This window comes from Sander lucioperca, chromosome 15, assembly GCF_008315115.2.
Source record: "Sander lucioperca isolate FBNREF2018 chromosome 15, SLUC_FBN_1.2, whole genome shotgun sequence".
In the NCBI taxonomy this organism is placed as follows: Eukaryota; Metazoa; Chordata; class Actinopteri; order Perciformes; family Percidae; genus Sander; species Sander lucioperca.
The window spans coordinates 28,102,911-28,125,392 of NC_050187.1; the positions used below are offsets into that span (position 1 = coordinate 28,102,911).

At 40.7% G+C, this 22,482-nt stretch overlaps 2 protein-coding genes across 3 annotated transcripts; one reads left to right on the top strand and one right to left on the bottom strand.

Moving 5' to 3' along the window:
* The first annotated feature begins 26 nt into the window (after window positions 1-26).
* Window positions 27-6,216, top strand: wdr92 (WD repeat domain 92). The gene is made up of 8 exons (XM_031316166.2): window positions 27-598; window positions 1,981-2,081; window positions 2,353-2,483; window positions 2,599-2,700; window positions 2,868-2,983; window positions 3,622-3,756; window positions 5,384-5,481; window positions 5,615-6,216. Exons 1-8 carry the CDS (start codon window positions 413-415, stop codon window positions 5,820-5,822), a joined length of 1,077 nt encoding a protein of 358 aa, XP_031172026.1. The 5' UTR covers window positions 27-412; the 3' UTR covers window positions 5,823-6,216.
* A 339-nt stretch (window positions 6,217-6,555) lies between these two features.
* Window positions 6,556-22,465, bottom strand: LOC116061803. 2 transcript variants are annotated; one of them, XM_031316165.1, is made up of 20 exons: window positions 22,002-22,465; window positions 21,699-21,906; window positions 21,163-21,329; window positions 20,734-20,864; window positions 20,161-20,327; window positions 19,151-19,236; window positions 18,748-18,828; window positions 18,108-18,222; window positions 14,376-14,551; window positions 13,583-13,804; window positions 12,958-13,160; window positions 12,641-12,763; window positions 12,049-12,186; window positions 11,668-11,917; window positions 11,313-11,514; window positions 10,847-11,072; window positions 10,379-10,506; window positions 8,633-8,787; window positions 8,048-8,270; window positions 6,556-6,767 (listed from the first exon to the last, which is right to left on the bottom strand). In XM_031316165.1, the coding sequence occupies exons 1-20, from the start codon at window positions 22,158-22,160 to the stop codon at window positions 6,628-6,630; spliced, it is 3,300 nt and encodes a 1,099-aa protein (XP_031172025.1). In that variant the 5' UTR covers window positions 22,161-22,465; the 3' UTR covers window positions 6,556-6,627. The 2 variants fall into 2 exon arrangements, with proteins under 2 accessions (XP_031172025.1, XP_035848663.1); XM_035992770.1 differs by having other exon boundaries at window positions 12,629-12,763.
* Between the last annotated feature and the right edge of the window lie 17 nt (window positions 22,466-22,482).

Here is a 22,482-nt window from a genome sequence, read left to right on the forward strand (position 1 = left end):
TCAGCTAGTTTTAAGCATAGGTTTTAAGGTAGGAGAGTCAAGACTTCATTTGTTTTGGCAGCGAGCTCGAGTCGGCCTTTTAACAGGGTTATTACCCGGAATATATATCTTTACAAAGTTGTTGCTTTGTTTGTTTGTTTTAGTTGAATGTATTAGTGATGGATGTTTAAAGTCATGAAGCTACAACATAAAATGGAATAACATCCATTTTATTTCCGTGTTTACACGCACCGGTAGAGTAGGTGGCGGCATGCTCCTTTAACAGTGGTGCGTTGCACGCCCATAAAACTTCAGAAGAAGAAGAGGAGCAGGAGAACAAGCAGCAGCCACCATCACCACATTGGACGGGTTTTCTTGATACTTTTACAAGAACAATTCAACCGTTTTACACATTATTTCCCAAACGGCAAATATGTCATCGCCACTAGCAAAGCCTCAGATTATTGCGCATTTTCAGAAGAGTTTGAACTACACAGTTTTTGACACTAAATGGATTCCCTGCAGCGCGAAGTTCGTCTGTATGGGGAACTTTCCCAGAGGAACCGGAGTAATGCAAATATATGAAGTGGAGCACGGAGATGCTCAGCTTATCAAGGAGGTAGATAACACGTAAACATTTTACTCGTGTTTGCTCTTGTCTCCTTTTTTTTTTTTTTTTACTCATCTAAACGCATCATGTAAACGGCCTATTTGAGGGTTAGCTAGCTTATCTAAGGTCTAGAAAAGTCTTGCTAGGTTGTCTCCATAGCAACGAGCAACAAGAAGACAGCCGATGACCTCGAACGCCTCTGCTACTCAAAAGCTTTTGAACACACACCCCATGTTGTGTATGTAACGTTACAGATTATGCTACAACTGTTGTTAACATACGGAGACTTTACAGCTTAAACGTTTGACCTGCCTAGTCCACCTGCACTAATTTACAGCACTACTAGATCTTAAGAGGTTGCTAACAATTAACGGGTCCTTTAGTGCACAGACTAACATTTAACTTCCACCACTGGAGGCAAATGGTGGTATAGAACAGCGTCAGAAAGCTTTAACTGTCTTTGAGCACTGTGTCATACTGGCAACATGTTCTAATGGCTATGTAGCTTGACATCTAGCAGACATCAGGGTAGAGCTAAAAGAGAGTCATCATAAGAAACTGCTCACTTCATTATAGAGTATAGAGAAGGTGTTGAGTTAGGGGTTGGGCATGGTTTGGATTTTAACAATTCTGATTCCAATTCCGATTCTTCCTTTCGATTCCAGTTCTTATCGATTCTCGATTCCAATTCTTTGAGGGGTGGAATTGAAATGGGTCACATGCTTATTTCACAAATAAGAGGAAAGTTTTATTTTGATTCAATAGTGGTTTGCAGTTTTACCGAGCCTTTTCAACGTAAAATAAAGCCACACTAGAGCGCTGCTTACTGTGCTCCATGGCTGCAACACAACAAGCACCTGGCCGCTTCGGAAACCAAAACTTGCGCATATTCAATTGGGAAGCAATGATCGAATTTGAAACCAAATCCTCTAAACGATTCCAAGCAATTCCAATAAAGAAACGATTCTACTGGAATCATAATTTTTGAAACGATTCCAAGCAGGAATCGGTTCTCGATGCTCAATCCTAGTGATGTATGTAGCAGCTTGAAAAGGCACCACATCACCAGGGTTCAGAGGTGAAGAAATATAGGACCCTGGAGTAGACCATGGTCTGGACTAATCATTCTTAGTTCTAAATTGTTGGTTTGTGGGTCAGTGTTTGATTATATCTGAGTAATTCCAACTAAATAAACTGTTACAGAACATTTCTCATCGCTCTCATACATATCTAAACATACAGTTTTTCAATTTAGGATGTTCTCCATTAACACACGGCTCAAGATCGCACCCAAATAAGTATACATTGTTGCTTCCTTACTGCTATTTCACTGCTTGTTGCATTGTCTCATAGTTGGAGCTAAAGAAAATCTTGCATCTCATGTGTTTCAGGTAGAGAAACCCAAACCCATAAAGTGTGGAACATTTGGGGCCACCTCTCTTCAACAAAGACACATAGCAACTGGGGATTTTGAAGGAAATCTCAATATATGGTATGTTTATCCATATCCACTAAGTATCTTCATCTTTGTTTTGTCAGCGAAATGGTGAAAGAGAGGTTTTAATTCAATCACAAACCACTTCATGTGCTAACTGTAGAGCCTACATCTAAAGCTGTTTTAATTCCAAAGGCTCAATTGGACAACTATAATTGGCTTCTTATAAAGATGAATTGCTGTCTGACTTAATGGAAAGTGAGGTCACACTGACAACTGTTTTTAAGTCTACTGGTTTCTTCAGTGCAGATGCTTCTGTTGTCCACAGGAATCTGGAGATGCCTGAAGTGCCAGTGTATGCTGTTAAGGCCCACAAAGAGATAGTGAATAGCATTGATGCTGTTGGCGGCCTGGGGATTGGTGATGGTGCACCTGAGATAGTCACTGGAAGCAGAGACGGTAAGAGCATTAAAAAAAGTTTAGGCATATGCAGTTTGCAAGTAAACGCTTTTTAAAGCAATGACACAAAGAAAACAAAGTGAGCTAAAATGTCAAGTGATCTTGTGTGTTACAGGGACAGTCAAGGTGTGGGATCCCAGACAGAAGGATTCACCTGTAGCCAACATGGAGCCCATGGAAGGAGAAACCAAGAGGGACTGCTGGACTGTTGCATTTGGTGTGTGAAATAGAAGTTTTCAGCTTATGGAAGTACCACAACTTTTAGATAACGATGGCTGTTTTAGAAATGCGAGCAGTCCCGTTTCAGACACATGCTTTCCAAGTACACACGGATAAGTGTTCCTTTACCATTGTCAATGAAAACACTGCTCATTTTCTTCACAGGTCATGCCTTCAACGATCAGGACCGCTGTGTGTGTGCTGGCTACGACAACGGGGACATCAAACTCTTTGACCTGCGGAATATGTCTCTCCGGTGGGAAACCAACATTAAAAACGGGGTGAGGTGAACACGTGTTGAAGTGTTGAAACATCAACAGAAAAAACACATCTGCTAATAAGTGGTGTGACAGCCCATGTGGCATGTGATTTTTGTAAGGTTGTTGAGGTTTATCACTTCCCGGGAAGATTCTCCTCTTGATTTCTTTAGTCGTGTAGAAAGTGTGGCACCACAGCAAGAAAATGACAACCATTTCTGAAGAAAATGAAAACAAACTGAGCGATTCGGTCAGCCTAGTGCTGAAACACGAAGAGTAGTCCTCGTAATTAGAACTGATGTTTTTATTAGGATAGTCTTTCCAAACATATTATTTCTTTTGCACCGCAACCTGCACTTGAATGAGAATGTAGACACAAACAGGATCAGATGTGGAGACAGAGCTGAAAATGACCTCCCAGCTGGACTGTACTTAAAACCACAGGGGAAGTCTGCATGTTCCCTTTACACGTCGTATACAAAGCCCTGCACTGATTTTATTACACAGTCTCTCTTATTCATCACCTCCTGAATGCAGGTGAACCCCCCCCCCCAGGGGTCATTGTGTCACACTTCACATTATGGAGAATAGTTTGTGGTGGACCCATGCCATGTGATAAATGTCCAGGGAGTGACTGTTATTATTTCTGACATCATGACCAGGTATGCTGTGTGGAGTTTGACAGGAAAGACATCAGCATGAACAAGCTGGTGGCCACGTCACTGGAGGGAAAATTCCACGTCTTTGACATGAGGACCCAGCACCCCACCAAGGGCTTCGCCTCTGTTTCCGAAAAGGTAATTGACCTGTGTGGAGAGAGCCAGACGGATGTTTGGCTCCCTCGTATGGGAAAAATGTCAAAAGGTTATTATCATTATTATTATTTTTTTTTACATTTGTACACTACAGAGGAAAATGGGGGCACACGTGGGTTTGACCGTTTTCACAGCTGGAAGTGTTTGGGGTTGTGTTTGTCTAATATTCTCAGTGGCTTTGTGACACTGGCCAAAAATGACACTGGGCCGGGGCGAAGAGAGAAGTGTGGCTTTTTGTGGGGAAAATGCTAGAAAAACACACTTAAATCGGCATTAGTGCACAGCACTACGCACCAAGTGTTTTGCTAGGTCAGTTTTCTAAATATTTGTCCAGTTCTTCTGAGTGATCAACAGTTGGCACATCCGTGTCTCACACCATGAATCACAAGGTTCCACCAGATATTTTCTTTTTAAATAGTATATCAGTGTGGCTCTACAAAGTCTTAACAGCTTTGGATTGTATATACAGTGGCACTGATAAGTTTATGAACCCATGCTAAAGTTGACTAAAAAGAGGAATAAAAAAATCATCTTTTGGAAATCGATCTCAATGCCTTAATTAAACCAATTTTCCATAAAGTCATCTCTCTATCATCTCTTTATCAGGCTGCATAGTATCCAGTAACCATACCTACAGATTGGCATGGTTTTATTTCAGTTAGCCCAATAGCTGGTTTGATTTGCATTGAGAGATGAGCTTATGGAAAGTAGCCCAAGTAGCCAAGGGTATGTGTTGATGTGGGGCTATTTTAATTCCAAAGGCCAAGGGAAATTTATCAGGATGCATAGTATCCTGGATCCATGAAATAACTGGCCTTTCAAAATAATAATCTGCCTGCCTCTATGGGAATTTAACATAGGGGTGTATTTAGTTAATCTCCCTGTATTTTAAGGAAGAACATTTATTTATTTACAATACATTATTCATTCACAAAGAAAATTGGTGTCCTTAAAGGTTGGATTTTTCCTGTTTTTTTTTAAATTAATGCATTAAGATCAATTTCCAAAAGATTTTTTTAATCCTCTTTTTAGTCAATTTAAGCATGGGTTCATAAACGTATGAGTGCCACTGTATTATTATAATAAACATCCCAAAACTTTAGATGAAAGTAGCCAGTGGATTCTGAAGGCACCATGTTTTTGTTAATTAAATGGATATAGTTCCTTTTTTATTGTTTTTTTTTCCATGTCAGCATATTTGTGTGTTGCATTACCAGTGTTTTCAGTGTTTTTCTGAAGGTGTTCTGCATATGTAAAAGCTAAGTAATGGCTTTCCACAATGTAGTTTGGCTAGTTAACATAGGGGAAAGTTGCAGAGATCACACTAGGGATAACAACTGTTCCATCATTGACGTAACTTTAAACAGACTTTAGAATCTAAGTCAATACTAAAATACTAAATAAATACTAATGTTTAAGTGACAACAATCTTGACAAAAAATGAGCAAGGCCACATTACTTAAACCCTCAGCAGCAGATTAAAGTGATTTGGAGGTTTTCTACAGTTTTACAGTGTTTTGAAAGGTGCTAGGAATGTAATGTCAGTGTACTAAATCTAATCTGTACTAAATTGTTTCGGGAAGTAAATGATCCCTATCCTTTATTTTAGGCTAATAAATCAACCATCTGGCAGGTGAGACATTTGCCTCAAAACAGAGACATCTTTATGACTGCGGGGGGTGCAGGCAACTTACATCTATGGAAATAGTAAGTCATCCTTCTTAAACTACAATGTTTTGTTCCATTTCAAAATACACAGACAAGTGCTCATCATGACGGGCACTTGTGTGAATCACAATTCCTACTTTACTAGAACCCAATCTCTAAAATATTTTTCCAGCGAGTATCCTGCTCAGAGAAGCAAGAAAGGCTCAGATGACATGGATGTGGGCGTAGCTGGCTCCGTCAACCTCTTACAGAACGCCACTCTGTCCACTCAGCCGATCGCCAGCCTGGACTGGAGCCCCGACAAGCAGGGCCTGTGTGTGTGTTCGGGCTTTGACCAGTCTGTCCGCGTGCTCATTGTCACCAAACTCAACGTGGTTTGATAAAGTAGACCACAACAAAGACTGATGGTCAAGATCTGTGCAGCTTAAAAAGAAATCAGACCCAACTATAGAGATCCGCCAACAGTGTGTAAATCGCTGCCTTATTGTGAGGCTGATTTGTTTTTTATTAGATGATAACAGTTTCCTACTGTGGGTCTTGGCAGCTGTCTGTCTAGATTTTGTACAATTGATACTTGTCTTTAGACTCATCTTGCCAGAAAACCATTTAACTCAAATTAACTTGGAAATCCTTGGTTGGAGTTATGCCGTTTTGTCTCTGTTAAATGCTGTCCCTGAAAAATGTGTAGTGCTTGGCTGAGCCCAGCAGGCAATGAAAAAAAAAAATGTAGTGCAGATAAATACCTTTCCTGTATTATCAAAATTCCTCTATTGGGATGAAGAAATCATTCATATAGCCTCTGGTTTGAAATGACACCAATATTTAACTTTATCTATTTCCATTTCTGTCGGATGCTCACTGAAACACCTGTCTTTTTGTTGCACTACTGGTGAATATTGATGTACTCCAGTTTTGATATGTAATTTTTATTGGTAACTCAGTGTTTTCAAATTAAATGTGCCTTTGGAGAAAAGGTGACCATTTTCTCAGTGTCCTCTGTCTAATATAAATGGCTTATTTATAACATCAGGTGTAAGGTAGAAGTCAAGAGGATTACTATATGTATGCACATATAAAGTGTCTTTAGTGCAACACCAGTCTTTTTGGTAAACAGCAAACTGTGAGTCACTCAAGGATTTAAAAAGATAATAAATACAGGTATTTGTTAGAGAATTACAAGCATCATTATGTCCAGCATTTGAACTTAAAGAAATCCTGTAGTTCCTGATCGTCCTCCTGTCTGTCATGGATCCCTGCGTAGACGCTCTTCAGCAGCTTGGTCATACACTTCCCATCCAAGATGTCGATGTATTTGTCTATGCAACCTAGGGACGCAACCACAGATTACTACATCGACATTACTGCAGTCACAATGACACTAATACTTACACACATGAAGTTTAATTTTAAAACCGTTGTGTTGTTTGAAGTAAGTTCTAATTTTGTGCTTTATTTGATTTATAAATCAAACATATGTGAGACTTCATGTTATAAATGTATTTAACATAATTACACAATATTAACCCGATTTTTTTCTTCTTTTTTTTCTGTCCTTTAGAGCTGCCCCATCTTATGTTGTGTATTTATAGGTATGTGTATTGATGTGCTGTGTATATTTATGTTTTGCTTATGCTTTTTCTTCTGTTAAAGCACTTTGTAAGCTGTTGTTTTTAAAGGTGCTATACAAATAAAGTTATTATTACTCTAGCTGGCCATTACAAAGTCAAATGTGATACAAATCTATAAATAGCACATCATGGCATGTCACATCGGCCTGGCTGCATGATTTCAATACCCAATTTAAACAACACATTTGTTAGATATAGTCAAGGTAACTACTCTTTAAATCATGGTTTGCAAATAAATATTAAGTGCAGTGTTTGTTTAAATGTGCCTGGCATTCAAGACGGGTGGAGTTTGTCGCATAGCATAAAGAATGTCACCGTTTTATTTTTTCCTAAAGAATTTTAAAGTATTTTTTGTGGCATGCAATCAATGTGCAATCTGCAAATACTGCATTATTTTACCAGCTTCTATTCATCTTTGTCATAAATGGTTAACTACTAACTAACTATTCTGTAAGTAAGTACCCATTTTCTTAAACGTTAAATGTGCAGTAGGTAAGACTTATAAAACTGACTTTCTGTCATATTTGCTGAAACTGACCCTATGTTTGAGTAGAACTACATGAAGCAGGTCATTTAAAAAAAAATCCGGCTCTTCTGGCACCACCTACAGACTGTTGTGGATTTGCAAAATCCACCGCTCCCTGTTCAGATGCACCAATCAGGGCCAGGGGGGGGGGGTGTCTAACTGCGTGTCAATCACTGCTCATGCACACACACTCATTCTCCCTTGTGGGGGGGAGGGGCTTCGGAGACCGTTTTGGGTTATAGCGGAAAGGGGGGAGGGACTGAGAAGTTGTCGATGTTCAAATTTTTTGGCTAAATCCTGGATCTTCACAATCCTACCTACGGCACCTTTAAAACCCTTTTTCCTGCTAAAAAAAAAAACAAGTTTAATAACACTACTGCCAAGTTTTGACTTTTCCCAAGACTAATATTACTATGTCTACAGTACGTATAACAATAGCAGAAGTAATCACTTAGGCCCATGACTTTGCCGTATGCTACGAGGCTGGGGCCCAGCTGCGGGTGGTCGTACAGCTCCAGCGTCATCAGCATGCGGACGATCTCTCCTGTGATGAAGGCATCATCGAAGCTTTGCTGGGCCACAGGCTTCAGAGGGAATCTGCAGTACACCTCCACTGCAGCCTGAGGGTCTGATGGCTCCAGCAGCTGCACAAGCTCAATGTAGGCATCGTGGACCTAGACAGTCAGTGAATTAATCAACCACATCGTATCTGGATTACATCAATTGAGGGAAATCAACACCAGACATCTGCCAACTGCTTGTAAATCTCTATAAATAAAGACATCCACATTGAAATATAATTTCTTCTCTTTGTTATGACTGAAATGTTTGTTTTAGAGTAAAACTGCACTAGCCTCTCTGTGGGCAGTCATAGACCTACCATTCCACTGGACTTATACACCAAGACTGGAGTCACACAGTTGGGTGGGTGTGAAACTGGTGACGTTATTTTATTTTATAACATAACCATTGTAAGTTGCATTGTAAAAGCATTAGATGAATGCCTGAAATCTAAATGTAGCAGATAACAACTGACCCCTGGTGCCATGGAGATGACCTCTTGGTAGAGCAGCCTTGCCTGGTCCTGGGTGTCTGCAGAGCGGGAGAGGGCACGGGCCAGACCCAGCCGCGGGATATGAGACCTGCGGTTCACCAGACCAGACATGCTCACTTTGTCTGCCACAGCGGGCTCTGAATACACACAGAAAGTATAATTGACTCCTTTGAAAAACCCAGGAAGAAAAAGACGATAAAAGTGAATGCTGTTTTGTCACATTTGAGGTTTTACAATTGACACAATTGTTGTTCAAAGTGAAACTGAAATATTTTGTATTTTATACTTGACCTGTTTAAAGCTCCATTGTGTGATTTTTTTGACTTGATTCTTAGCAAAAACCCCTTTGTTCTTTCACAAATATGTGCTCATTCATGTGTAATTACTTCCACCAACTAATCAAAGTATTCTCGTACGCGTATAATCTGCCATTTAGAATCATTCAGAATACATAGGAGAGAGTCGCGCGAATGACGGCCGACATGTTGCGCCTCCATCTTTAAAATACATTAGCCAAAGAGGGACATGCCTTCGCCTTTCGCGCTTTTCACTTATTTGCACTGACTGTGACGAATGCCAGGGAGGGAGGGGGAGAAGATTACTTGCGACTGCCGGCAGATTTGAAAGCCTGTTGGATAAAGGTAGGATTGCACCTATTCTCGAGGACATGTAACGGAGACGCCAAGGAAGTTAAAAAGAGAATTAAAACGACAACGCGACAGGCAAAGCAACAAGACCAAAGTCATTATTGGAGTGGCTTTTCCAAGATGGAAAGAGCTCATAAGGGGCAAGGATTTTAAAAGGGACACCGAAGTTGCCTGCTTTCTTCTCAACAGGTAATTCTGCCTATTTGTGTAAATTCAAAGTTTTATAGTTGCTACTTGCTAACCTTGGCTAACTATAGCATGGTTGTGCATGACGCTAGAATGACGTCTATGATACTTTTCCTCGCGTCAATGATGAAAAAGGATTGTCTACTTTGTAACATAAACGTAATCATACTTGTCGTGATTTCCCTGGCAGACAACTCACGTAATGGAGTTGTAACACAGACTAGCTACAGCTAGAACAGCTGCGTGTAAACGATGGAGATACTAAGAGCTAATTTCGGTTTCATTGACATTGTTCATACTGCTCAGAGAAATATTTTAAAAACACAAACCTCCGTTGCTTCTCTCCTACACTGTAAACATTGCCTTACACTATTAATCTCATACAATATACAGAATAACGATAGTAAATAGATACTTTACTAACATTAGCTTGCATATGTTTGGGAACCTGATAGCTGATGTTAATGAAATGGTACCAAAATAACGTAAAACTATTATTACACTGGTTTTCTCGCTAATTTCGGGTTCGAACCGTAGGAGTTTAAACGCGCTCGGAATGGGGGGGGGCTAGAAAGTAATATTCAGTTGGTTGTCATATACAATTTCACCGCTAGATGGGAGAAATTATTCCACAATGTAGCTTTAATGTTTACATGTTCTTGCCAAAAAAGGTGTAAAGAAAAGTTACTGCACCTGAAAAAGTGTTAGGTGTGATGATGCAATGTGACACATCATCTACATTTGAACAGTTATCATTTAGATTAAATACATTAAATACATGATGATATAGTAAATCACCATATATGACGTTTTTTCCCCCCAAATCATGAAAAACTAAGACCTTGGGGAAGAAAGGTTTATGTATGTCACTGTCAATGCTTTTGTCATGTCTTACCCTCCGCTGTCTCAGCAGTATCGTGGCAACAGTCCTGTTTAGTCTTGTTGGCAGGGAGCTGGGCTCGTGTACCATTGTTGGAAGGTTTAGCCGATCTATCTGGCTTTGCTGCTGCTCCAGCTCTTCCCCTATAAAAGAGAACATAATGCTCCAAAATGGATTACAAAATCAGAGAGATACAAGTCTAAGTTTTGATAACGTGTATACACATACACAACAGAACTACTAAATGTACAGTCGGGACTTATTTTTTTACATATTTGAGTGTGGTCCTCAAACTTTTCAAGACCTGTTAATGCTTCCTTAATTCACATAATTCACTCTTCATAGAGCATCTACAAGGATAGAACTGAGAAAAGTAAGCATCCACAGGAAATCATCCATGAATAAATAAACAACCAAACAATCCACAGACAACCACATAAAAGGTCGGCCAAACGCTTGACTCAGGCTGCCAGCGTGACTCACCTGGCTGCAGGGGTTTTGGCTGGAGGCTGGGCAGCTTTCCCTCCCCTGATGGGGGCTGGGGGGGTAGGAGCAGGAGCTTTGGTTACAGCTGCTGCCACTCGTCCTTGACCAGGTCCTCCCCTGCCCCGCATAGCTCCTCTCTTGGCCACACCGGTGTCAGATGGCCCCTTCACTCCCGCAGCTTTCTTGTTTTCAGCCTCCTGCCGGTCCTGCCACCACTTTTGTTCTGAGCAAACAGGGGGTGGTTAATGTGGCTGTCGAGTTCATCTCTATCATAACTGTTGTTGTAAATGTAATACATGTATCAATTGGAAGTACCTCAGGTAGCAATATTATATAGCCAGATGAGCCCTGCATTCAATTTTTACATAAATGTAAGATAAGGCCCATTTCTATGTAATTCTCTGCTAGCCAGCTGTGATTCTGAGTGAAAATCACAAACAGTAAGTCCACTGTGCAGACTCACTGCTCAACTGTTTAAGTGGCTCTCCGCTCTGAGTCTTGTGCTCTAGCTCAATGCTGGCCTGGAAGCTAAGGCAGGCATCTTTTATGGTTTCCTTTGATCTGTCGGAATTTGGGTTGCTGTCATATTGAGCCAGCTGTGCCAGACCCAAGAGACACAGGGCGTGGCTGTCCCGCGGTGTGGTCACCACTGCCAGCTGGCATGCCTGTACACAGTGCAGGGGTGGTAGGCAGAAGGTACAAGTGAGATTTCTCTGTCACACCAGGACATAACAGTCTATATATGGACTAGCTACCAAACCAGTAAACCAAAACAATGTAAAATACAAATAAAATATGCATTCTGTATGTTTCCTTGCCCTCTCCTGCATGTCCAGCAGCTCCTGACAGGGGGCGATAGAGGTTAGGCGTATGAGAGCTGTGAGGGCCTGGCATCTCTTTGCCACCAGGGACTGCTTCTCGATGCCCACCTTGGCCTGGCGCTCACCCTGCTCGATCAGCCTCTGCAGCAGGGCAAAATGAGCATCCAGGAGCACCCACTCCAGTTGCCCCATTATCTCGCCACGACACACACACTGACTCACACTCTGGGCAGTCAGCACTGCTACACTGAAGCATTACAGCACAGAGACAAGCAGACACAGGGTTTTCATGCACTTATTAACCTGGCTAAAACACTGCATAAAAAGGTAATATCTGTACATTTCGGACTTAAACAAAACTACTGGTTTGTAACATACATGTGATAGACCTGCTCTGCACTCAAGGCCTTCTCAGACAGTGTGTTTCTCTGTTGCAGATGGCCCAGAGTGAGAAGGCCTCGCAGGAACTGTGTGCTGATGCTGGACAGAGGGGCTGATGGATCCTGCTCCACCCAGCTGTAGACAAAATCATGAAAAAGGGTAGCAGCACAGAAAAAGCAGCCGTGATGACCATGCTCAACTTACAGTACATACAAGCAAAACAGACAAATCCAAGGCAACGGCAGGAGCTCCTTGATTGTAAATCCCAAAATGTAACCAGCAAATTTCTCCACTACTAAGGAATCAGATCTCTGAATCTTTCTAAAACTTTCTCCAGTAACTGACAAAGAAGGTGGTTAGTGGAAAACCCAAATCTATACTGACTTTGAAGGTTTTTTTTCACTATCCTAGTCTCCCTCCTACAGGCTTAAACAGAGCATCCTGGTACATTACTGATACACTCTCTCCCTCTTACTGAATACATCCACCTCCACCACATACACACACACACACACACAGGCACGCACGCACACACACACGCACACGCACACACACACACACACACACACACACACACACAAATGTAAACCTCTTGCTGCAGCGCTGGCTGACAAAGTGCTCCAGTCCCTGTTGTAAGAACAGAGCAGCCTCCTTCTCTGTGTCTTCAGAGGCTTTCTGCTCCTGCTGCAACAGAGCCAGCCCTGTGAAGAATCTGAGAAAATGAACGCAACACAGGAAAGATGTTGAAGACAAAACTAGCTCTGCCGGGCCTTGTGTGAATACACAATTTCCCTACATGATCATTTGTCATGTAGGAGTTGATGAGTTAATGATGGCCATTATTTAAACTATTACAGCTACTGACACAATAAAAGTTCTGCTTCTACTACCAACAAATGACCTGACCTGAGAGCAGGGTGTAGCGGGCGCAGTGCCAGGCCACTCTGGAGGTGCTGCAGGGCTTCCCTGCTCCTCCCCTGCAGCAGCAGAAGCCTTCCTATGTGGAGGCTGTACTCCCAGCTGTCAGGACTCAGAGACCAGGCATCCAGGTACTTCATCAGGGCCCGGTGGACACAGCTCTCTTCATCCCGCACGGCTGCACTGCTATCCTGCAACAACAGGGGAGGGAGTTCAATTTCATCTGCCATATATTGATGAGTAACTATTTAGTGGGTGCTTTTAAGTATGTGTCATGGCAGTCTCTTACATTGCACAACAAGCAACATAAAAATCCATAACTTAAGTATCCATAACCTGTGACACTTTCTAGTGTTTTATTTGCTACATCTAGCAATGGAAAATAAATGACATGATAATCTGCTTTCTAAAAATCCACTCAATTTGCAAAATGATGACCGACAGAGGAGAGCTGCTCTGCTCTGCTATCTATCTATCTATCTATCTATCTATCTATCTATCCATCTATCTATCCATCAAAGTCCCTCTTTGACATTTACTTTTTAGGTATGTCAATGGTGCTCCTAATTAGAGCAAGTGAAGTAAACTTAGAAGCAACTTATGGCACAGTTACCTTGCCAGATTTCTTGGAGAGCCAGATGTAGAGTGTCTGAACATAGTCTCCTCTGCTGGACTGTCCCTGCTCTTTGAGCTGCTGATACTCTTTATCCAAGGCCTGCAGCTGGTTCTCCACTGTGGGCGTGCCGAGGAAACCGTGGAGCTGGCACACAGCCAGGATGTCATCCTGACGCGCTGTTGCTTTGGCGTCGCTTAATTCATCCCTGTCTCTGTCAACCTGGAGAAGAAACGAATGAAAAGGTTTCGAGAGGTTGGGTGGCACAATTCACTGTTCTCAAATGTAAGAACCATTTTCACCAACAATATGATTCATTATCAACATTCAAAAATGTAGGGTTAAGTGTTGAGCTGTTAAGACGAAAAAGCCCATGCACACTGTATTTGCAAAGTAATACAATTCTATATTTCCTTTAAGCTTTGTCAGATGTATAAATCCCTGGACCTCAATGTTATATGAATGGATTTTTGTCAGGGCATTTCAGGTGTGTTTGCGTGGGTAGGACATGGAAAAGAGTAGCTGGCCAAATGTGGGTGGGAAAGCCCTTGAGCCTGGTGCATTACCACCATTTCAGTCAGGTTAGGGGATATATTGTACCGAGCACCTGCCAGGTATAAATGTGTATAATAGTGTCAGTGCTTAAAAGAATTTTAATAAAAAATGTCTTAATAAAAAGATTTAAAGAAGCTATTTAGTTATGCATGTTTTGCCACAGCTAGTCATCTGAGCAAAACCTCACAATTCGTCACTGAAAGAGCTGGCTTTTCCCCAGGACATGTCGTGACACTACCTTCCTCTGGAGGCCGTACATCTCTGTAGCGTAGTGCTGCTCCTCCAGAACGAGACCCAGCAAGAAGTGGAGTCTGGCTTCTCTGGAGCTGAGTCTGATTGCTGATGCATAGTGGACAGCAGCCTGCTCCAGGCTATGCAGAGGAGACTGGCCATCCTCATACTGCAACACATCCCCTGTTGAAATGTGAGAAACACACACTGTGGTATATGGTATGCATACAGCAGACAACAAGACCAGAGAGTATTTGAATATATTTGTGAGATAATTTGCATTAATGTAGAGCTGAAAAATAACATTTCATAGTGACCTTAGTACCTGCATTATACTACAGGTAAAACCAGGTTTGGGTGTAGATTGACTTTAAATAAGAAAAACCCACAGGGTTTTTGCCTGCATAGAGAAAGTGTTGACGCCACTGTGACTGACAGACCCGAAATTGGAATGAAAGAAAGAAAACATTGACCAAACGTATAGTCGCGCACCCTACACGCGCAGGCTCAAGAGCTCAGAGATGTTCTAGAATGCCCATATTTCTGGCAGCGCCGTAAGAAGAATCTTTGCCCTTTGCGAGACAGCTACAGTGGGCTTCTTTCATCTATCCATTCATTCATTCATCCATTCAGCCAGCTAGCTCTGACGAGTGTGAGTAGTACAATATCACTAACTGATATGCAATGAGTGCTTTAGCAAGCTTTTGAATAACATGCTATCGATTCATGTAGTACAATATCTCAAAATTATAATGTATTCTCATGTAAACTATGTCAGCACAGACATTTTTGTAAATTGCTTAGCCAGAGTATTATATTACATGTCATTTAGCTGACACTTTTATCCAAAGCGACTTACAATTGCTATATATGTCAGAGGCCGCACGCCACGGGGTTAAGTGTCTTGCTCAGGGACACATTGGTTGATGCATCGTAGTGGGAATTGAACCCGGATCTCCCACACCAAAGGCATGTGTCATATCCACTGCGCCAACACCACCATACGGGTTATCATATTGCCAGATTCCAGAAAATCCCACTTACAAATATGAATAGGCCTTTATATGTATACTGGTATGCTTCCTAGTGACATTAATGCAAAAATATTAAGAAAAAACTATTCCACCTGTGTGTGCATGGTTAAAATTCTTTCATCCATAGATAAGAATAATCAAGTCTAACCTCTGAGTGCACCAAATTGATGCATTTAAACATTAAAATAGACAAAATGTTCTTACAGGGGAGCGTGCCCATGGACCCCCCCTAGTGGGGCTTGGGCCCCAGTGCAGGTCTAGGTCTAGTGGCCCCTGGGGCAGTGTCCCCGTTTTAAGTTTACAAAGATAAAAACATTACGTGTTTTGGAGGTATTTACGCTTCTGAGCTGAAAAGGTCCCCGGATTTTGTCTCAGAAATCTGGTCACCTTATAATATGTGTTACCCGAAAGGCCCATTCTGAGCCAGGAAAAACCCTGGTCTATCATGCCTGTCATGGGTTATTGGATGAATGATGAGATGGGTTAGCTAACTAGAGCAGGAACAGCCAGTGAAAAGGTTGTGTTACAGTTACACACTTTATTTGCTTTTATTGGTTTGAGATTAAGGCTTATTAATCCTTGTGGATCCAATTTTCTAATTCTGTGGAACGTTGCTTGCTCACAGCACTGACATCAATCAGTAAACAGCTGCAATACAAGCCGGACGTGGAGGTTTTGCTCCAAAAATTACAGGCTGGGAAGCTGGCAACAAACTAGTTATTCAGTGTTAGATTTTAGAGTGTTACATTTAAGATACAAATATTTCATTTCAAAAGAACAAAAAATAAAATGACAAACTAAATGAGGCTACAGACACCAAATGACAATTGATGTGGATAAAAAGGTTTTACTTTCATTTCAGACTGTAATGACCGTCAGAACGAACAGACAAACAGCCACTTCAACAATCTGTTGACAGGTTTCATTCCTGTGTTACGCTCTCATGAAAAAGGTTTCAACGTTGTTAAGGTCTCACACTGAAATTAAACTCTTCCACTAGTGTTTTTTTAAAACCGTGTTTCTGTTCCATTCAAGTACAAACACTTCACAGTACACTGCATAATGAGGAATAAAAGGATCTCCCATTTAGCCGCCTCCTCTCTTTCGCTTACGAATGTTTGCATGCGTCCTTTGCATGAAACACAGCTTCCCTTGGCAAGAGTGCCCTTTATCTGGCAGAATGACCTGCACCTCTGGCAGACGATACAGAGTCCCTTGCTGTAAACTTAACTGCTTTAAAAACTCATTTGGTCCTACCTCTGTCAAACTTTTAAACAATGCTACTTGAGGCTGTAGAGATTGTGCAATAGTTTCATGGTGTTTTACTATGGGGTGAGGGAAATACGTGCAATTATGTGCAATCTATTGTTGTGACTGCTTCAGCTGGTGCTGTAGTGTTTTGTTTATAACTGTCAAGGCATTATATATGTGTGCAGCTTGGAGTCCAAAACAAATGTACCTAATGGGACAATAAAGTATATTGTATTGTATGTCACAGCATCTAAATCCCGGAGAATATTGCAAAAACATATCCAACAAACCCATTCTGCAGCTGCTGCCTGCTGCTAAAATTCACTTTTGCCAATCATTTAAAAGATTTCTTTAACTAATATACCGGTATATTAAATTTAAAAAAAAAAGTCCACTCATTTAATGAAAATGTTCTGTGGGCCTATGCACATATGGCATAGCATGCACCTAGTGTTACTGTTATATATTATATGCAGTATATATCTCTTAGTATTAAAAATTAAAAAGTTTTAAAATTCCCAGCCTTGACGATATCTACACGTGTAACAACATGATCGTTGTGTTTTTCACAACACAAGAAGTCAGACTGAATAACACTTCATCATCCTTCATGCAGCTTGATCGTGTACAACAGAAAAAAAACTTGTTTATATTTTAAGAAGTAAAGATTAGCTGTCTCTATCGCTCCCTATCTCATACCAACTCTCTCTCTCTCTCTCTCTCTCTCTCTCTCTCTCTCTCCGGTGTTACATCTCTGTTCGGTTCTGATGACGTTCATTCAGTCCCCCAGGGATCAGTCTCGAATGTCACTTCTCAGGGTCATCAAACAATTAGCAAGGCACAGTTAACTGAGAAACAATGAGCAGTAACTTGAGTGCCTGGCACGTCAGATAGAGGAGGAGGCTTCAGATGCAACCGCTAGCTAGCCCATTTTCATGTATTCTTTTAATGGCTGAAGCTGAGCTGCTGTGCCGAGGCAGGGAAAGGAAAATGACTCTTCTGTCCACTGGCTGGGGATGCATAAACTCACCAGCCTGTGTTGTTATTTAACTACAATACAAAAGAAACTCTCTGTTAAAGTGTGTGGTAATCTAGACAGTTTAACCTGCATTTTATAAGTAAAAAGAACAAGAAGGGAGGGTTTTAGTGCAAATATGGTAATATGGAGTATGATATATACAGAGAATTTTTATATACATATATTGATCTTTATCTGGATTACACCCCCTGAAAATTCAAAATCAAAAAAATATTTATTTCGGTCACCTTGCATGGTGATTTATTTAAAGTATAAAAGTGTAGAAGGTTATTGGAGTCAGGGGGGTATGTCTGATAGTTTAGTGGGAGGAAATAAGGTCTATCACTGCTGCAATTGATAATAGTTGCCAATATAGATTACTTGACTTCCCTTTCATTTCTGATCCTTCACTCTTGGTTTGGAATGTGCTACTTACCTGGCTTTGGCAGGCGTTGCCGGTAGAGTTTTGTGTTATCCTGGGCCAAGGCACACAGTTTATCCACATTGTCTTCTCCCGCTGCCATTTGTAGTCTTTCCTCCCAGTTACGCACCTGCATTAGACAGAGATAACAATCATCCACCCATGAAGTGCAGCAGGCCAAGCAGCAAAGCAAAAATATTCTCTCATATTGGTAAGTGGTATTACATAAGTTATATAAGGATGGGAATTTGTAAGGGGAGAAATGTTGATTTCAATTTGATCAGTAAAAGTCAAAGTTCACCCACCTTTATTTACCACAAGATAGTTTTCTGTACTATGTGTCAATATGGAACACAATGACATATGTGAGTATATAACAGAATCAGAATGACTAAGGCAAAAAAAAAAAAAAAAAAAACGTGACAAATGATTACAGTGATTTTGACTCTGCATTCGACCCTGAATTTGATCTCTACTGTGCAAGGTGAGAATAAGTTGTTATATGTAGGAGAAAATAAAGCTTAATAACCCTTAAAAAATCATCTTTATGTTAAATGAATGGTGAGCCTACCTATGGGGGTCTTAGGTGGTGTGTCCAATGCAGTTTAATTTCAGACTTGTATACTGATAATGCAAAGTAAAATACATGTATTACCTCCAGACTGTGTTTAGTCTCTATCTCCAAACAACTGGATGATGCAAAGTGCTGCTTATACCAATCAGTCTCTGTCACATCCTGAAAATGAACATGAGCACAAGAGAGATGTATTGATCAGATGCAATCAATAAAAGATCAAAGCTTTCAAATGGATTGACCTGGTGAATCTATTTACTATAATGAACATGGGTTCTTTATTGTTAGTCGAGGTATACTAACATGACACACCTCTGCATACCATCCTCAAAGGACCTTTATACACTCACTAACTGTGTCAGCCCCACACACACAAACACAAGATCCTTAAACCAGCACTTAGTCACTGTGAAGTATGAGCAGAGTCAAGGTCGATAGCAGTGATTCTGGCAATGCAGAGCTCTGTTTAATCTTTCATTCTGACCTTTGCATCCAGGTCCCCTGTGGGTTTGTGTGGACAGTCCAGAGAGTGTGACCCCAGCTCAGACAGTTCCATCACACTGTCACATCCTTTGTTTAAAAAAAAACAACCACACACATCAAAGACACAATATATCACACACTAGGAGTGGATAGTAGCGTTGTCTTCCACTACTGAAACCGAAAAGACCACTTAAATGACACATTTGTGACCAGTGATTACAAAATGACTCCAGTTTAATTAACAACTCTGCAGAATTGCTTTTCAATTCTTTCAAATTTATTTTTTGACAAAAGTATTTAACTACTGTTGTAAACATGTCTATTACATATTGTTCGGGTGTGCACTTTTTTGTAATTCCCCAGAACTATCCTCTGCAAGTAAAAAAAATCAATTAGAAAGAGATCTTTGTTGTCCAGAAATACTTGTCTGACTAAGCAGGGCTCAAAGGAGGCCTGATATAAAATGCAGCCTACAACATCTAGATAGACAAGGTCTTAATTAAGTAATAGTATCCCCCTCATTACAGTAACATAATACTTGTCTACAGTGACATCATGTTACATGATAGTACAGGGAGTATAATCAGGACTGCTGAGAGGTAAGCCAGAGTGTATACCTAGCACATTACCGATGTAGTTATATAAGATATCAGTAGAAATAACTCAACTGATGTAGAAAAATCTCAATGGCAGAGTCAAAGAGTCAGTTTCTCTGAGTGTAGGTTGACTGTGTAAAAACATTAATGGCAAGAAAGGTAGAGGTCTGAGAGGAACCATGTAATGGCAATAACTTATCTTTTATTCTTTGATCAATGTGACTGAATGCATGCTTCGGGGAGGTTAGCAAGCTATTACCTAGCTATCCTCCTTTCTACACCACTTGCTTTTTTCACCACAAATAACAGTGGTTCTAATATTCTACCCGCTGACTTTTAACTCGACCAATAAGCACCTCCACCGCAGTTGTGCTTTAGACACATCTCTTTGAGGAGCTAAGACTCTAAACTTCACCTCTGTAAGTAAAGAAACACTTGACCCGAGCAGCCGACATCTTCCTGTCAAGGTCCAATTCAACAACCTTCCAGCCGTCTCCCAGAGGACAATCGCTAAGTGGGTCGACTTTTGATCTTCGTGCCAACATCTCGATATAAGGCCTTGAGAAGATGTGCTTTGGGTCACTGCAAATCAACAGGGAACCAGTTAGATCTTGGCGGCATTTGTTAAACCAATATAGAAGGTAGTATGCCCATAGTCTAAGCTATGTACTGCACCATACAGCATTTTTTTTTTCTAATTTCAAATTATAAAAAACGACCAAAGTGATAAATGGCTCCAACGAACCACAAGTGTAACAAAATAGCAATTGATGCCCTAAATTATAAGTGTTATATATTGGGGTATGAGAAATAACTATTAGATTGTGCATCCGATACTGATTGTCATTTACTTTAAGTTATTTTACTATTGCAGGAACTGTAAAAGAAAAACAATGTTAAAATATATTATGAATGTGATAAAGGAGGTAACTGCTGTTACAACTGCCAACATTTTCTCATATCAAGTGTGTTCCTATTCAGGTCTTACCTGTGGTTGATAGATATGGGTCTATATAAAGCAGTCAGAGATACTGGACATTCATAGTCCAGCCGCTGCTTCTCATCAGTGAAGGTCACAGCCATGGGGATTAACTCTCGAGTCACCAACACTGTGTACACCTGACAGAGTCAGAGGGACGTTTAGAGCCTTTGAAACAGCACAGCATTATGAAACCTAAAATTATCCAAACAAACTCTACTCTTGAAAGCTGACTTACTGTATATACTATTATTTAGGAACATGGAACCACTAACTGTGTGTGAAGCTTTAAAATGTAAGATTACTACAGGTTAACAGGTAAGTTATTAGGTAAGGATATGGTACACTGCAAAGCAAGATGTATATGTTTTTGAAATATAATGTCAAAAATGTAGTGTGATGAAACATAAAGTCGTCCTCTTCTCATGTCTCATCCACCTGCGAATTACTGCCATCTGCTGAACAGACTGAGATCTCCACCACAGTGTCTCCAAAATTCAGAGGGACTGTTTGTGAGCTGTCCTCTCGATTCACTGTAACTTTGATGTTTTTGTCTAGCACCTTGGGAAGCAGGGTCACAGTATTACAATGAAAGGGAACAGTACCTGCAGAAAAAGAGTTTACAGTGGGAGTGACAGAGATCAAAAACCCAAACAAAAATGGATCTTTTTTGGAAATTTGACCAACTGATAATCATAACACAGAAAATATACAGTATACACCCTTACACATAGGCTACCATATTTTATTATTTATGCAAGTAAATTACCATCAATTAATATATTCACAACACACAACTACTGTTTTAACTTTTTCCCAATCAGTTTTTCTTGCAAATAAATATGTATTCATTTCTTTGTTAATTAAAACATTGAATAATGTCCCAATTACATACTGTTACTTTAATACAACTGCCTTACAGTAACACATAGGCCGCCTACTGTGTCATAGTGTCACATGAAGTCTGTACTCACTGTTATAGTCATAGATTTTGGTGCAAAATGCAGGTTGAAGTGGAATATCTCCTTCCAAAGCCAGATTACTGAGTTCTGCAATCTTTGCAGACAGCCTGGTGATTTCCACACAGTATTTCTTTATGGTGCCATCCTCAGCTACCACTTCAACTTCTACTCTGTTTAACCCAACATTCAGTATAATGGTGCTGGAACCGTCACCAAAGCGCTGAAATATAAAAAAGAGGTTACATATGACTTTATGTTTAGTTTTACTAGATTAACCGGAGAAAAAGTGCACACAACTTGTAGGACGGTACTCACAATACTGTATGACGCCCCGCAGTCACTAGTATTCAGGTCCAGAGTCACTTTGTTGACATTGCTCTCCACTGTCACTTTGTAGTCTATAACTTGTGGTGTGAAGGCTGGATGGAGCTTCCCACCAGAGACTGAAAGCTTCTCCAAATCACAGTTGTCCATGTCTGAAGGCTTTTTCACGGGTGGTTTACTTGTGTTCAGCTAACGGTGTGTACAGCCCAAGTCCTAAACGCACTTAAACTGTTTGGACACTTCGTTTACTGCAATGACGCCCCCGGTTACCATGGTAACGTGAACACCCCTGCTGCCTTAATTACGTTAGTTAATAATAGCATGCGTTTTAGACGCGTTTTGTCTGAGGAAAAAGCGCAGTCATGCCGCTTGGTGACTAATAAAAAAACAACTTAAATCAACAACCTGTTGTTAATTTATAATCTTAGTGTTAAAAAGCATGTCAAATCTGTAGTTAGTAGCATAGACTGAT